At 39.5% G+C, this 14,450-nt stretch overlaps 1 protein-coding gene across 2 annotated transcripts in view; it reads right to left on the reverse strand.

Moving 5' to 3' along the window:
• LOC113132222 (collagen alpha-1(XIX) chain) overlaps nucleotides 1-14,450 on the reverse strand; it is an 88,879-nt gene that overhangs the window by 36,589 nt on the left and 37,840 nt on the right. For both annotated transcript variants that reach the window (XM_026310191.1, XM_026310190.1), the window contains 4 exons: nucleotides 6,481-6,525; nucleotides 4,864-4,899; nucleotides 1,072-1,125; nucleotides 956-1,000 (listed from right to left, as the gene is read on the reverse strand). In XM_026310191.1, the coding sequence (XP_026165976.1) occupies nucleotides 956-1,000; nucleotides 1,072-1,125; nucleotides 4,864-4,899; nucleotides 6,481-6,525 (180 nt within the window). The remainder of the gene's footprint in view (nucleotides 1-955; nucleotides 1,001-1,071; nucleotides 1,126-4,863; nucleotides 4,900-6,480; nucleotides 6,526-14,450) is intronic.

Genomic DNA, 14,450 nt, shown 5'->3' on the forward strand with positions numbered 1-14,450 from the left:
CCCATCTGGATCTGGATCAAAACACACATGATGTAGATGTTTGTAGAATACCTAAACCCTGGGAACTAAGGCTTAAATTGAAGCAGTTCTATAACTAATTTCCAATACACTCCACCTTTTTTTTTTATCACTTTATTTATTTAGACTTCATGTGTCAGCCACAAAGGATTATACATATGGTATGAGTAAACAACATGACATGTAACTCTGAGACTATTTGCATCAATTGCATTGGGCCATTATTGAGATGAAAGGTTGATATCCAGGTGAGGGGTAGAGAGAAATGTGAGAAGCAAAGATGGACACTTTTGCCTTACAGGTTAAACATTGTTGCATATCTTTCCATCAGCAGGCTCTCACCAGTTTCTTTACAGTATCTAGTCTATTAGTTGGGCAAAGTACAAAATGAAACTATAACAACTCATGACAGCAGACAACATTACAATATGTCATCTAAAGGTTGTCAGACATGCCAGCAGCATGGCTCAAGGAATAATAATGTCAGCCCACCCATGACTTCGATCCACATGGAACTATCACTGTGGGATATGACCATGACAATTTGAATAGATATTCATGGTTCCCAGATTGTGAATCTTATTGGCTTTGGTGTACATATCAATACTGGCCAATTCTAATGGCTCTGACTTTTTCTCTTATTTAGTAATTTATTTCTGCATCTCATGGATGGATTAGCACAACATTTTATACAGACTTTCTGACTCTCTCCTCTCTAACGGTAATTAAATAAAAGGTATGATGGCAAAACTGAAATCCTTGGTCTTTTTACTGTGCCTAAAGCAGCAGATTTCCTCTGCAGGGTTCCACAATGACAAAACTATATGTGTATGTATAGCTATAAAAAGACACACACTCACACACACAAAGGTTAAGATTCAGTGAGCACAAATAGAGGAAATTATCATGTATGACACTTGACATTGAGGCAACTTACTTTTTGTCCTTTCATCCCACTGGATCCCTCAGCACCTGGCTGACCCTGTGGGAGGAGGCCTTGGTTAATGACTTTGCAACACGTCACTGTAAATGCTACTGCAGAAAAATACATACAGGATCTCCTCTCTCGCCTTTCTCCCCCTTTTCTCCTGAGACTCCAGGCTCCCCCTGTATGTGAAGAGAACACATCACTGACAGTGACTGACAGCAAAGATGGTGCAAAAAGACAAAGCTCAGAGTGAGGGAAGTTATCAATAAATAATTAGATGACAAGATATACTATAGCATCATAAAATTCTAAATTGTTAATGTTAATTATGGTAGAGTCACAGTAACATTCAAGGTCTTATGAGAATATGGTGTTATAGCAGGATAATGATAAATCAAGCCCCTGTTGCTTTGCAGCACTTTTCCACATTCCCATGTTAAAATCATTCCCCTGTCTACCAATAGATGGCACTTTGTGACTGCAGATGAGCTGTCCACAGAGTATTTTTAATTGGATTTCTTCCTGCCAGTTTGGTGGAGAAGTGGAACTGCACACAACTGTAAAACAAATGTATTTGCAACTATGAAAGTTTTTTTTATATACATATATACAGAAGACTCACACTTATTTTGAAGCCTTTGCAGAAGACCCATCATATTGTACTGTATGCATTTCCCACCTTCTCATGCCCCTTTACTTTTGTATTTTTACTGTTTTTGAAAAATAGCATTATCTGCCATTATTTAAGCTAGAGTTATGACACCCATTAAACCTTCTTTATGAAGGAAATCTATTGGTTAAATTGTACAGACAAAGTCAAAAGTGACATTGACTTAACTGTAGCATCATTTAAGTTCACGTGTCTACCAAAAAGCCCAAGTCATGATAAAATGTTTTGTTTTCAGACAGTGACAGAAATGTGGCAAATAATTAACCGAGTGTATTTGGAGTAAAAGAAATGCATTGCTGCCTGACACGTGTATTGAAGCTCACCTGTTGTGATATATATATTTTTTCTTTTCCAAACAGCACCACACAACAGAGAAAAAAAAAACAAAACAGTTTGTTCATCAAAGATTACTGTTGCTTTGTATGGCATGTGTGAAGATTTGTAGGGATCGCTTCAGATATTCTGTATTGAGACATTATGAAGCATCTGTTCTGCAATCTGACAAGACAGAGAGACATCTGAGAAAGGTTGCAGCGTATTTGCACACTCCTTAGCTACGCCTGGCCTCTAACAGACAATAATTGGCATTCAGTTTTAGTCCCTCCCCCATTCCTTCGCCGCTGTGCTAGCTTTCATTTAATGAGATATAGTCACAGTTTCCTCGTCCAAATTATGAGCTGTTATTAAATTGGTAGACTGCTGCCATGTATGAACAGATGGATTGTCCTGCTAATATTTTAGGTGGGGAGGAGAGAATAGTGGCAGAAATTAAATTTGAATACTAATTATATTTGTGTAATTTTTTTAATCCACATGAGAACGCCTGATTTTACCACCGTAACTTTACCAAAACAATTACCTATCTAATGGTTGTTGTCAGTTTGAGGCATTTTTCTAACAAGAAAGGTCAATTCTGGTACGATTTATTACACACATTAACTGGTTTCCCATTGTTGAGACAGGTTGCATTAAAAGTTATGAATGGCATATATATTAAGTTAGAATTAGTGTAGGTTGCACTTGCACAAATGTTGTGCATTGTATTCCTGCGTATAGATTCATGACAAAAAAAATATTTCAGTAGTTATCTTGGTTAAAATTCCATGGGACACCATTCAAGGGTAATTTACTGGCAGAAGGGGGGGTAACAAGTTAATAAACCTTTCAAGATTTAATCAGATTATCACTGTATTTACACAAGCGCCCAGCATGAATGGTATAAGGAACTGGGGTACCTGCAGGTATCATGTTGACTTTGAAACACCTCCAGTCATCAAACTGCAATTAAACCTGTCTGCATCACTCTCTATCCATCAATATCTGCAGTGGTCTGTCAGTGCCTGTTCGAGCTGTCAGTGGGAGATACAGTTATGGAGACGTAGTTCATCACAGCACTGTCTTCCCAGCTAATCATTCACTGCATGTACACATATATATATATATATCCATCCATTATCTATACCTGCTTATTCCTATTTAGGGTCACGGGATCTCCTGTTTATTTATAAAACATTCACACTGCTTAGTGAGTGAGATGAGACCCTGCTCACTGTTTAGCCTCCATCCGTCTTATCTAAGCTAAAATATGCACACTGAACGCCACTGAGGAGTAAGGAGACTCTCTAAGGCTGTTCAATTATTACTGCTCATGAAAACTGTTGTCTGTTGATTTAGCTTCTCTCACTTTCCATGTCAGGTTGTGTGAATTCCTTTGAATTCATAGCAATGCTTGTTTCATTACAGCAGATTAAAATGTGAAGTGGTTCTCTGGGACATCCACAGAAAGCATGAATCTCCAATGATAAAGCAGTGATGTATCTGTACTGTAGGGGTATGCCTGATTTTTGACCAGGACAGGACTGACTTAGACACTTAATGCAAGCATTAGAGCATTGAAACAATGTTCTTAGCAATTTGTAACTCAGCTAACATCGGCATGATGCCTAAACAAATGCTTAAATCACATTCTTTAATCATGATGTAATTGTTCATCTCAATTGGATAAATCTGTTCTCCTGCAGGCTTTGTCACCTGCAGGTGTTACTCTATCTTTCATCATTATGAATTCAGTTTGTTGTAAGTTACAACTATTGTAATAGGTTCACTGTAAAATACTCTAACACACTAATTACTGACTACAAGTGTTATTAGCTTTATGTGACTTTCTCCCATTTTGCTCAAACTCAGCTCAAATTCATTTGTTTAATATAAGAACAATGAAAGTGAAGCAGAAATGTCAATGACTATGCTGAATCCAGTCTCTCAGAGCTATTTTCCTTTCTGCCAAGTAAAGGTTTGAGTTTTTACAGCTTCATTTTATGATATGTGACTGGTTTAAGTGAGACATTAACCTGCACCTCAATAGCCAATTACAGAAAACACATGAAAATGTAATAAAGATAACCTCTGCTGGTCATTTTATTCTCAAACCTGACTAACTGACACGTTGTGAAACATAGTCATTTTTCAACCCAACAAAACTACTATCCATTGTGCCACCAATTACTGTATCATATACAGTAGCTATACCCCATTTGTCTTTGGGGTATAATACGTGTGTCCTCATACAGGCAACTTTCTTATTCAAGGTTAGTCAACTGACACATTTCCTTCCTCTGGGCAGAGGTAGCAGAAGGAATTCTGTGGCCCGAGCTGACACCCCAACAAATGGCGCACCTATACATCACATGAACAGCTATGGTCAAGAGGTTGTCCACCATACAATAGCATTCACTCTCTGCATGATCACAAGGGAGCCACGAGGGGCTTGCTGGGTAGAGGTAGGCTTGTGAAAGAAGCAGGTAGCAACAGAAACAGTGGGAGATCCTCTGGAGGTCTGTCTGAGAGATTTTTACATCCCATATCTCATGTGCGTCTGGTGAGCTACAGCACCCCTGGGCTACATGAAAATGATTGCAAACCCTTTTTTGCAAAAGCACTGTATGTAATGGCCATCTGTCTGTTTGGAGTGTGAGTACTGAGCCACGCTGTGCGGCGCTGCAGGAGCTGCAAGGTGGGAACGGCAATTTGACTTGCACAGAAAGGCAACAATTGACTGAAAGGTATTATTTTCATTGAAGGATATTTTGTCTTGAGTAGAAACACAAAAAAGGCAGCCAAGAACAAAGCATGTCTGCTAGTTACATATACTGCCCTTGCTGGAGGCGCAGGTATGAACTAGCTTAAACAGGATTAAATGCCACAGGTCAGTACTTTATTTTGTGATGAATAATTTTTAGATTGATACCTTGACACTTGCTCCCTCTAAGGCTCCTGGGGGACCCTGCAATTACAAAGAAATTAGACATTTTCATACAAGACAAAGGTACACTGTGTAGTAGTACAAACTGTTGAAAAATTATTTATATCATCATCTTTAAACCATCATCATTCCTTCCAGACTCTTATTTGAAAATGGTTTCTATTAACAGCCAAAGCCTGTTGCATTACATTTTCTAACCTTTACACTAATGTTAGCTTTCATAAAGACGTGCTTGGTTTCCAACAGTCTATAGATTATCTATGAGTGTGTTTTTGTTGGGCGCCTTTCACAGACACCCCTGGTGTTGTGCAGTGCTAATTTGACTTTGAAAAACAACTGCTGCCCCCTGCACTGCGAGCACTGTCCTGCTGCCAATGGACAAGAGAGAGTGATGCCCTGGTGTGTGTTTTGAATAGATGATTTTGCCCCTGAGATCTACCTCAGCAAAACAGGTGACTCATAAATGCCAATACCAGGGGATGCAGGCGAAACTGGCACATGCTAAGGGTATCATCAGGACATTGCCATTTAGAAATGTCACACATCCTCTGTCCTGTCTTTCTTTTCACCTACAACTTTGTGCCCTACAACTTTATGAGTTATTAAGGAGGCAGGGGATACAGTACCTCATGCGGGAGAGGTTTAACAGCAAATAACTCAATTATATTAAAGATAATTGAACCTATTGAGCATAACGGTGATAGAAGCAAAACAAAATCTTTCTGGATTTCTGGATGAAATAAGACAAACCCTATGTCCTTATCAAGAGTGCGTGAAAGTAATTGTACAATGAAAGCCCCTGATCTACAGCACATCTACATGCCTGAACGCTCCGGTTTGTCCTGACATCAGAGCAGTTAAGAGTCTGACAAGCTGTCTCCTTTAACGCATCATATTGTTTGTGACCTTTAGTGTGTGGGTCACTACACAAACACTGTCTGGGATTGGTATGGATGCCTGAGGAAAAGACCATAATTCAAGGAGTCAACAGGCCTTACAAGCAGACTTGTCCTATTCATCAATACGAACATTCTCAAGTGCTATCTTAATATACCCCTTGTGGTTCTCTGCTACTAATAGCCTGCTTGCAGGTTGTGAACAGATCAATACAGCCTAACCATGGAGCTAATGCACATACTTTACATATAGATGCTTCGTTATCAATAGCGTAATTGTGCTTTTTAAGCTGGATCATGTAAGTCATGTATTGACTGTTTCATATTTAAAAAAAAAAAAAATTCTCATAACTTTATATCTGTTTGTAATGTGTCCAATCTGAGCTGCCGATGGTTTCAATCGAGATGTTCAAAGGAGTTCTTGATCAAATAAAGGTTAAACTGAAATTGATTTTGAGCGGTAGAAAAGCGAGAAAACAACATACTGTTGAGCTGCTTTATTTTACTGTCTGACCTAAGCTTTTATTGTTCACTTACAATCACTGCAGGTATATATCAAAACAATAAATATTTATGATGTTGAGATGCATAAAAACTACCAGAGACAACATGTCTGGCTGCTTTTATACAGTAGTTCATCCTTTTTTCTTTCAATGAAAAAATGAAGTATCCACACAGTATGTGTGTGTTAGTGAATATCACTTACAGGGAGGCCTCTGGGTCCAGGCTCACCAGTCTTTCCTCTTCGTCCCTGAGGAGTGCACAAAAAAAAAAAGATTAAGATGAGTGAGTGAAGGGACAACAGGTGTGGTTGGGCATACATGCTGCCAGCAATTAAGGCTAGACAGCAGCTCCTGTTGCAGTCTCTAATTTGCTTTTAATTAACAAGAAGAAAACAGCTTAATTGCTGCACCCCGTGTGGCCCACAACTCTTTGTTCCCTCCTCTGGTTTACTGCCTCCTTTCCAGCTGTACAAATCCCTCGCTGCATCAATCAACCCAAGGAGCACACACAGCAGCAAACAAGCCAAGCCAGGCAGTGCTGTCCAGCAGGACAAAACGAGGTCAGAATAAGGAGATCATTTTGAACCACTTTGTTTTGAGGTTGTTTTGTTGTTGTTTTTTTGACACTGTGAATTAGACAAAGCCTTGTAATGCTATGTGAACCAAAACCAAAGTTGGTATAATTTACATCAAGAGGGTTTATTCCCTCGTGAGAAAAGAGGATAAAGCTCTGTTGATATCCTTACAGCCATCCTGTAAACTGGCAGAGCATCACTGGCTCTGTGTTGTGAGGAGTGCCTGGAATTAGCTGGTTGTAGACAGATGTAACATCAATTCAATTAGAAAACAGTAACATTCTGGCCAGTATTAATTCACTATACAGCAGGGTGATCATGAGATGAAGGCAGATATCACTATTATGGCTAAATATGATTAACTTTCTAATAAGGAGTTTTATTATGGGACACAACTGTAATACTGAAACATTGCATTTCTCTCCTACTGTACGTGTCAGAACGGGTGACACGAAAACACTTCTTTCCTCCACCAAAGCACAGAGGGAAGAATCACTGGCTGGTGGAAGAAAAGTAGTGAATCACAAAGCAACACCCCCGACTCTTCCCCCTGACACTCCATGTACACAGGCTTTGATTAACTGGGTCAAATTTGACGTGTACATTTGGCAGCAACAAAGACAGGAAGGAACTTAACTGCGAGATATTGCTTTTAATCTTCTGTTTGCATGTGTTCTCATGATAATGTGCTGTGTTCTCTTTTTGCAGTCAGGACAGGAGAAGTCAAGGTGTAGAAGAGTGAATTAACCTTAACCTTAATAATGTCACAGTAGCACCAGATTGTGTATCCTCTCAGGAGCCGCACACTTTCCTCTGTTCGTGCTGTTTGATGTACCAGCACAGTCATGGCCAGCTTCTTTTGATCAACTGTGTTAATGTAGGTTAGAAACTACAGAGTGCTATTTTGTAAAGGGGTGAAAGATGGCGAATTGATGTGTAGGAACAGCACCTTCTAAACATAAAATACTTTGGTTCAAATTACTGTCATTATATTACACTGGAGAAACCTCTTCGAAATGTAACTGGCATGAAAAGAGCAGGCTGACTGGAAGCCAAGGTATTCAATAAATGTGTTATATGTAGATTCAAAACACATCACTTTTGTGTAAAAGGTCTATTTCTCACAAAGACACAAAGCATTTTGGTGAGGGTGGATGGTGTTATTTTTCTCTTTCACAGATAATGAATAGGTTGACACTGAATCGTTCATACGTCTGCAAAAAGATCAGACTGTTTGTTCTAAACCTACCCCCTGCTGCTGCCCTTTCTGCTCTGAACCTGACGACAAAAGCAGATCACACTGATAAGTAATTTAGCTAATGAATATTTCATATGCTATTATTCCAATCAGGTCATGAATTATGCAGTTGTCAAAATTATTCCTCCACATTTACCCTAAAATCTCTTTCATCTCTAAAGTGTGTAATTTTATGTACACGTCTTTGCATGTTGTCACCAAAATAAATAGTTCTACTTAGTTCTCAACAGATGAAGCCAGAGCAGCTAAACTATGACCTGAGGTTAAATCCATAGGTGTTTATAATACAGACTTCACTCACATAAACAATGAGGCTGTGCATTTCGGTATAAGCTACATACTGTATATGTGTATCTGAGTTAGGTGAGGGTTTATTCTGTGACGGCATATTGAATATTTAGAAATATCAACAGCTCAGACAGTCCTTTTCACAATAAAAAGACTCCACCAGGTCCACCTTTTCTTTTCTGAGGACCTCTGGTTAGCACGTCATTCCTGACAAATCTGTGCACAGTGACAAGAAATAATTAGTCTAGAGCACAGCTGTCATCACCGTTTGCACTCAGTTCACTCTCCAAACTGAAACACCTGCCAGTGACACAGCAAGATATCCACCCCTGAAATACTGAGACTCACTGCGGAATATGGAAGACCATATATACCACCATAGTGCCCACGAGCAGCCAAACAATACAGCGACAGAGCATTTGTTGCCGTAGTGTTTGGTATTAACAGGTATTAACTTTGAATTGGATTTTGCATTAAAGCCATTTCATTGATTTGATCAATTCTAAATGTCATGGACCTCTGAGACATTTCTGAAAGGGTAACTAAACGGACACTGATATTTTAAATTCAGGTTATTTTATGATCATGTTCAGTCATGTTAGACATTTTTTTTCTTTAGTTACTTTACCAGCAGTCAGTTGGTTTGTCGTCATTGCAGAGAACAATAAATGCCATTGGACACAAACTAAAAACAAACTTTGATGATGGTTGTATATTTGCATAGGTGGAGTATTATAATAATGTTGATTTATCTACTTTTTCTGCCTCCTTTGCAGAACTATCAGGAAATACACCATTTATTAAGTTTATATAACATAATTTCATCTCTATTTCTCACAAAGACACACACTACTAGGTCTCGATACATTTAATTCAAGAAACTATCAGTAGGTCATTGGTGACAGTACAGGAATTTCAAAGATATTGCCTAATTTTCTGGCTTAAGAATTTATTTATAAATACTGCCCTTTTTCCAAAAGAAATTTTACAGAAATTTTGCAGAAACTTTATACAAAGATTTATTGTAGTTTTTGTTTTATAGTTTGTTTTAATTTTTTTTTTTTTTTTTTTTACTGTTACTGTCTGGTGAAGAAGGTAGACACAACACTAGAAGAAAGATATGTGTCAGAGGTGAACTGCAGTCCAAAGTAGTCTCTAGGCAACAAGGATGAACAGGAAGTGAAACTGAAGATATCAACATTATAAAAAGAGACAATGTGAAAAACATGAACAGAAAGACAGAAACGTGTGACAACAAAACCAAGTGTTTGCCTTCATGTACGAGGATTTTAGTGAGAGTGCAAGAGCAGTCTGTAGTTGGATTTGGGCCATTGGTTAAATGGTTATTTTGCTCTGTTATATTCAAGCCACTTTTAAACTTAACACCACCCGTGTTTGCCAAAAATGCCATAGTAAAATATGTCGTCATGATGATAATTATAACTTGAATTATAACACAATGGCATTACACAAAACCAGCCAGCGGTGTCTGTAAATCTTCTCTTTCAGCTAAGCCAACCTTAACCTCATTTCCTCTTTTGTTTCTCCATCTCTCATTTATCTCTCCCTTTGTGTATAAAACCATAATTCTACTACTCTCATCTAATCCCTCTCTCCTGCCTCCTGTTTTTCTTGTCATCTCTCCTTTCTCCTGTCTCCTGCCACTCGCCCCGTTTCTCCCTCACCCAACTTCCAGCCTGTTGGATCACCCTGGCAATCTCTGTTGCTATGCAACACTCAGTGTCCTATAAATTTGACAACATCCTAGTGTTTGATTATTATTTGAGCGCTGCAGTGTGAAGCCCTCCTTCAGGTCATTGCAGTAGATTAGAGGGAGGGAGAGACAGAGGAAGGCAAGGAAGGAAATGAGGGATCAGAGGGAGGGAAGGAGGTGGAGAAAGCTGATGGGACTGTGGAGGAGAGGAAGGGAGAGAGAGCTGGCATGAAAGTGTAACTACCTTCTTTAGTAAATGAAAAATAAGCTAGCAAGACCAAACACATACACACATATACTACTTATCTGTTCCACTGTACAAACTATATAGCAGAAGAGTAAAAAGCGTTTCACATAAACTGCTAATTAACTAATGGTGCTAATGAAACTAGAATGAGCACACGGAGGAGGTTTCAGTAGACTGGCTGCGTGTTTTAAACTTCTGTCTTAATCCACCTGGATCCTTGCCGCGACTGGCTTCAGCTCTGCTATGAGTTGTAAAATGTAAAAGGAAAGCACAGACGTAGGGCCTGGCTCAGTCCTGTAACACAAGCCCCAATCTGAGAGCAAAGTCAACAGCAACAGTAACACACAGCAGAGGCACTCATTTATGATGTCTCCATAATCCTTATCCCAAATGTCAACATGTTCCCTGAAACATTCCATGTCCGACTACCCATACTGAGATATCAGAGTGGCGTAAAATGGAGAAGGCAGAACATGTTGCATTTTTAGCAATAAACCAGATATATCATCAAAAAGCCACATAATCCACCTGGCAAATGCCCAAGTCAAGAGGGGTCAGTAGATAAGCTGCAGGCGCCTTCTGAAATGAACACCACAGGACCCAGCTCCAACCCCACACACAGCACAGAGGGCCAGGATGATGGGTGTTTTTCTCCTTCTATAGTCAGGTATAGCTTTCAGTAGGTAAATCAATTCCAACCTATTTTAACATTTGAACTTTTATCATCTTTATCATCATTTATTTTTGCTAATTTGCCTGTCTGTGTAAAAAAAGATCAAAACTACTGGAGCCCCCAAAATGTGATTGTCCCTTTTTCATATTTACTTCCATTCTCTAACAGATTAGAAGCTTCTGCTTTACGATCCAAACTGTTATTTATTTGTAGGGGGCACAATAGCACCATTTTAGTGATGGTTTTACCTTGATATTTAGGGGAACCTGTCTTTCCTGTACACAAACTGTATATAAACACATATTTATTTACCAAATCTTCTCTTTCAACAAAATGTAGACCGGTACAGTGCACCTAGACCATCTAAATCACCAGATGTCTTTATAGTGATGTATTTTTTTTTTTCTTCATCTGCTTCACTTACATGTGCCACAAATCCTGAAGGGGAAACTATCTGACATTACCGAGCCAAGTTGCTCTGTGACAATGTTATGTAGCTCATGGGAGAGGTGACCTTTTCTTGACTGAAAAACTCACATGCCACTCCCATTCTTTCTGCCTGAGCTGAGTCCTGTCTCCCTCTGAGGACATGTACTCAGGCCACCTGAGCCTTTTGTCTGTATTGTTGTACAGCTGGGTACTGGATTTAACTGGAACTGGCCATGTAGCTTATGAGCAGCGGCTGTATTTGCTTGGTAAACAAATGTGTACAAAACCGTGAAAAACAACAAACACTCTTTAAAATCCTTGTGTCGTCCAACAGGCTAATCCGAAGAACACAAAGTAGATGGAATGGAGCACATAAAAAGCTCGGGGTTATTGTCTGTGCCCAAAATTTATTTTAACATTACAGTGAGGAGCCAGAGACAAAAAAAAAAAAACAACCCAAAATATCTTTCCACACCAATGTTAGAATGGACACTGTCTCTCCAAAAAACACAACCACACCTAGGGCTATGAACTTGAGAAATTCCATCCATAAAAGGTACAAACAGAGACAGCACATGCTGCATGCAGACACAAAAGCAAGAGAAAGTTTGCTATAACACAGACTGTGTCACTATTAATTCCCCAGTGAAAATACTTGTCTGCTCCTGGCCTGTGAAAGATGGAAGAAAGAACTGGCACCCAGACCCAGATGCATTTGACCCCCTCATTGCCTTAGGAATACTTATTGTATCCAGATTCAAACAGGATATAGACAATTACTCACACTGCCAGCAAAAGCTAATTTATTCTGTAATTAATTTCGAAATGTCATCCTTTCCCCTTGCATATATTTTCTCATTTCTCATTTAAACATTTGCACCATGAACCATGAGAATCAGCAAAACTAGGAAAAAAGCACCTACGAGTACGAGTACGAGAAAAATGTCAAGATTTCAGCAGCAACCTCTTAAACCGTTCACAGTGTTTAGCTCGGCTCTGTCTAATTAAGTAAAATGTTGGGAATGAATATGACGTTACATACACTCCAAAAGTACTTTTCTTTTTTTCGCATACAGAGCAACATTGTGACATAAATCCTACTCTACTATACGCTTGTTCAGTGTAATTCAATATTATAAGAAACAAAGTTTAGAATAGGCACATTCTCAGCATCACTTCAACCGAGCTCAGCTGCTCCTGGGCAAAAGTTTTCAAATTGTAAGTATCATCTGGTGGAATGGAACAAATATTCAGTAAATTCACAGCAACAATGCTGCTCGATATGCTGCAGTTGTCAGAATCCTCACCAATCCTGTTTTCACTGTGTCAAATTAGCTATCAACGCTTCTGAAGTAAATATCGATCATACTGCTTGTATGGAGTGGCACAAAACACTCTGCAGAGACCTCAACCTCACCTGCTCTGATTAAGGATCCAATTAGAAACAGTGCAAATTCCCTACTTCTGACTGGCCTTGCTGGATGCCATTTTAGGACACTGCATAAGCTCAGAAAATGCCTGGGCACTGGAGCTTTCAGAGATCCCTTGCACTTGGTAAAAGCCTCAATAAAATAGGATTTGTTCCAGTTGTTTACTGAGGGTTAAGAGGAGCGGCCGGGGCAGGAAGAGAACGGCAAAGCCGACAGCTGCCTGGCAGGGGCTCAAATGCAGCTTAGCATTTTTCACCATTCTGACTGGCACACAATGCTCTCTTTAACTTCCAGCCATCTAAATATTCAGGGACGTATAAAGAGATGGCTGACACTGCAGCCGACTTAAGACTCAGCTCAGCTGGCCAAGATTGCACCTACAGTTTCTTGGCTAAAGCTTTCCATGAAGGCTTTCCTCAAAGAGACTCAATCATAGACCCCATGTGACTAAATGGTGATTTGGACATGCGCCACTAGATGGCAAACTAGCTTCATCACAAAATTTATAGATGGCGGGGGACAGAGCCAGTGAGGAGACTGCAAGCTTTCTCTGAGTGAGGATGGATGTCCTCAATGCATGAATGTATAATGTGGGTAACATTCCTAATTAGGCAGTGTGGCAATTAGATACTGAATACCGTAAAGAAGATTTTTCTGAAGAAGGCTTACAATGATGAGAGAAGGAGAAAATAGATGAGCGCAAGAAGCTGTACGAGAGTGAGAGAGTGACAATAATTTTCATACTGCATTATGCCTTTTTTCAACTGCTGCACAATACAAAAGGACACAGGTGGCATTAAAAGGGTACCAAGTCATAGAACGCAGCATATCATTGGGTAGAATAACCATTAGAGCTATTTCAGCAAACATCCAACTCCTCACTACCACACAGTATGCAAACACTAGAACCAAAGGCAAACATAGGAAAGACAGACAGTGGATGTCTATGAAAACTAAGTCAAGGCAGTCCCAAGGGAACCTCAGAACAGCTCTTTACAACAGCCACGTCTCTACCACATCTTCAGTTATGGGTTTTAAGAGCTCATTGACTTTAACAACTCCTAAGGAGCAGAGAGGGGGCTGATGATATTATTTGAATTTGCATTTTTATGTGGTAAAGACGATAAATCTATATTAAACTATGAGCTCAATTCCCACTGATCAGCTGGATGTCTGTGCAGTGTTTCCATACAAGCTGTGCGCCTATCACACTGGCTCCTCACTAGGCCAGCATTGCCTCTTCAATGTTCTCATCTCCTAATGGATGCTGTTATTAGTCTTGGCTCTTAGAAATTTCACAGTCTCATCTGGACTTTTGGCTGTATTACTCATCCGGAGCAGATTGCTCCCATCCTATGTTTACAGATACTGAGTGTTTCATTAATGCATTATCCAACAAGTGAATAGAAGAGGCAGAAAATCTACTTTGAATAAACCCTGGTTCATTTTACAAACCAAATATTTGAGGTCAGAGAGAATACAGTGTGCAAAGATCCACCGGGCCCTCGCTCCAGGTACTGTAGCCCTCAGGAAGTCTTAGGCTTCATAACACTCACCAA

The sequence above is a fragment of the Mastacembelus armatus genome, chromosome 15 (genome assembly GCF_900324485.2).
Source record: "Mastacembelus armatus chromosome 15, fMasArm1.2, whole genome shotgun sequence".
Lineage (NCBI taxonomy): Eukaryota > Metazoa > Chordata > Actinopteri > Synbranchiformes > Mastacembelidae > Mastacembelus > Mastacembelus armatus.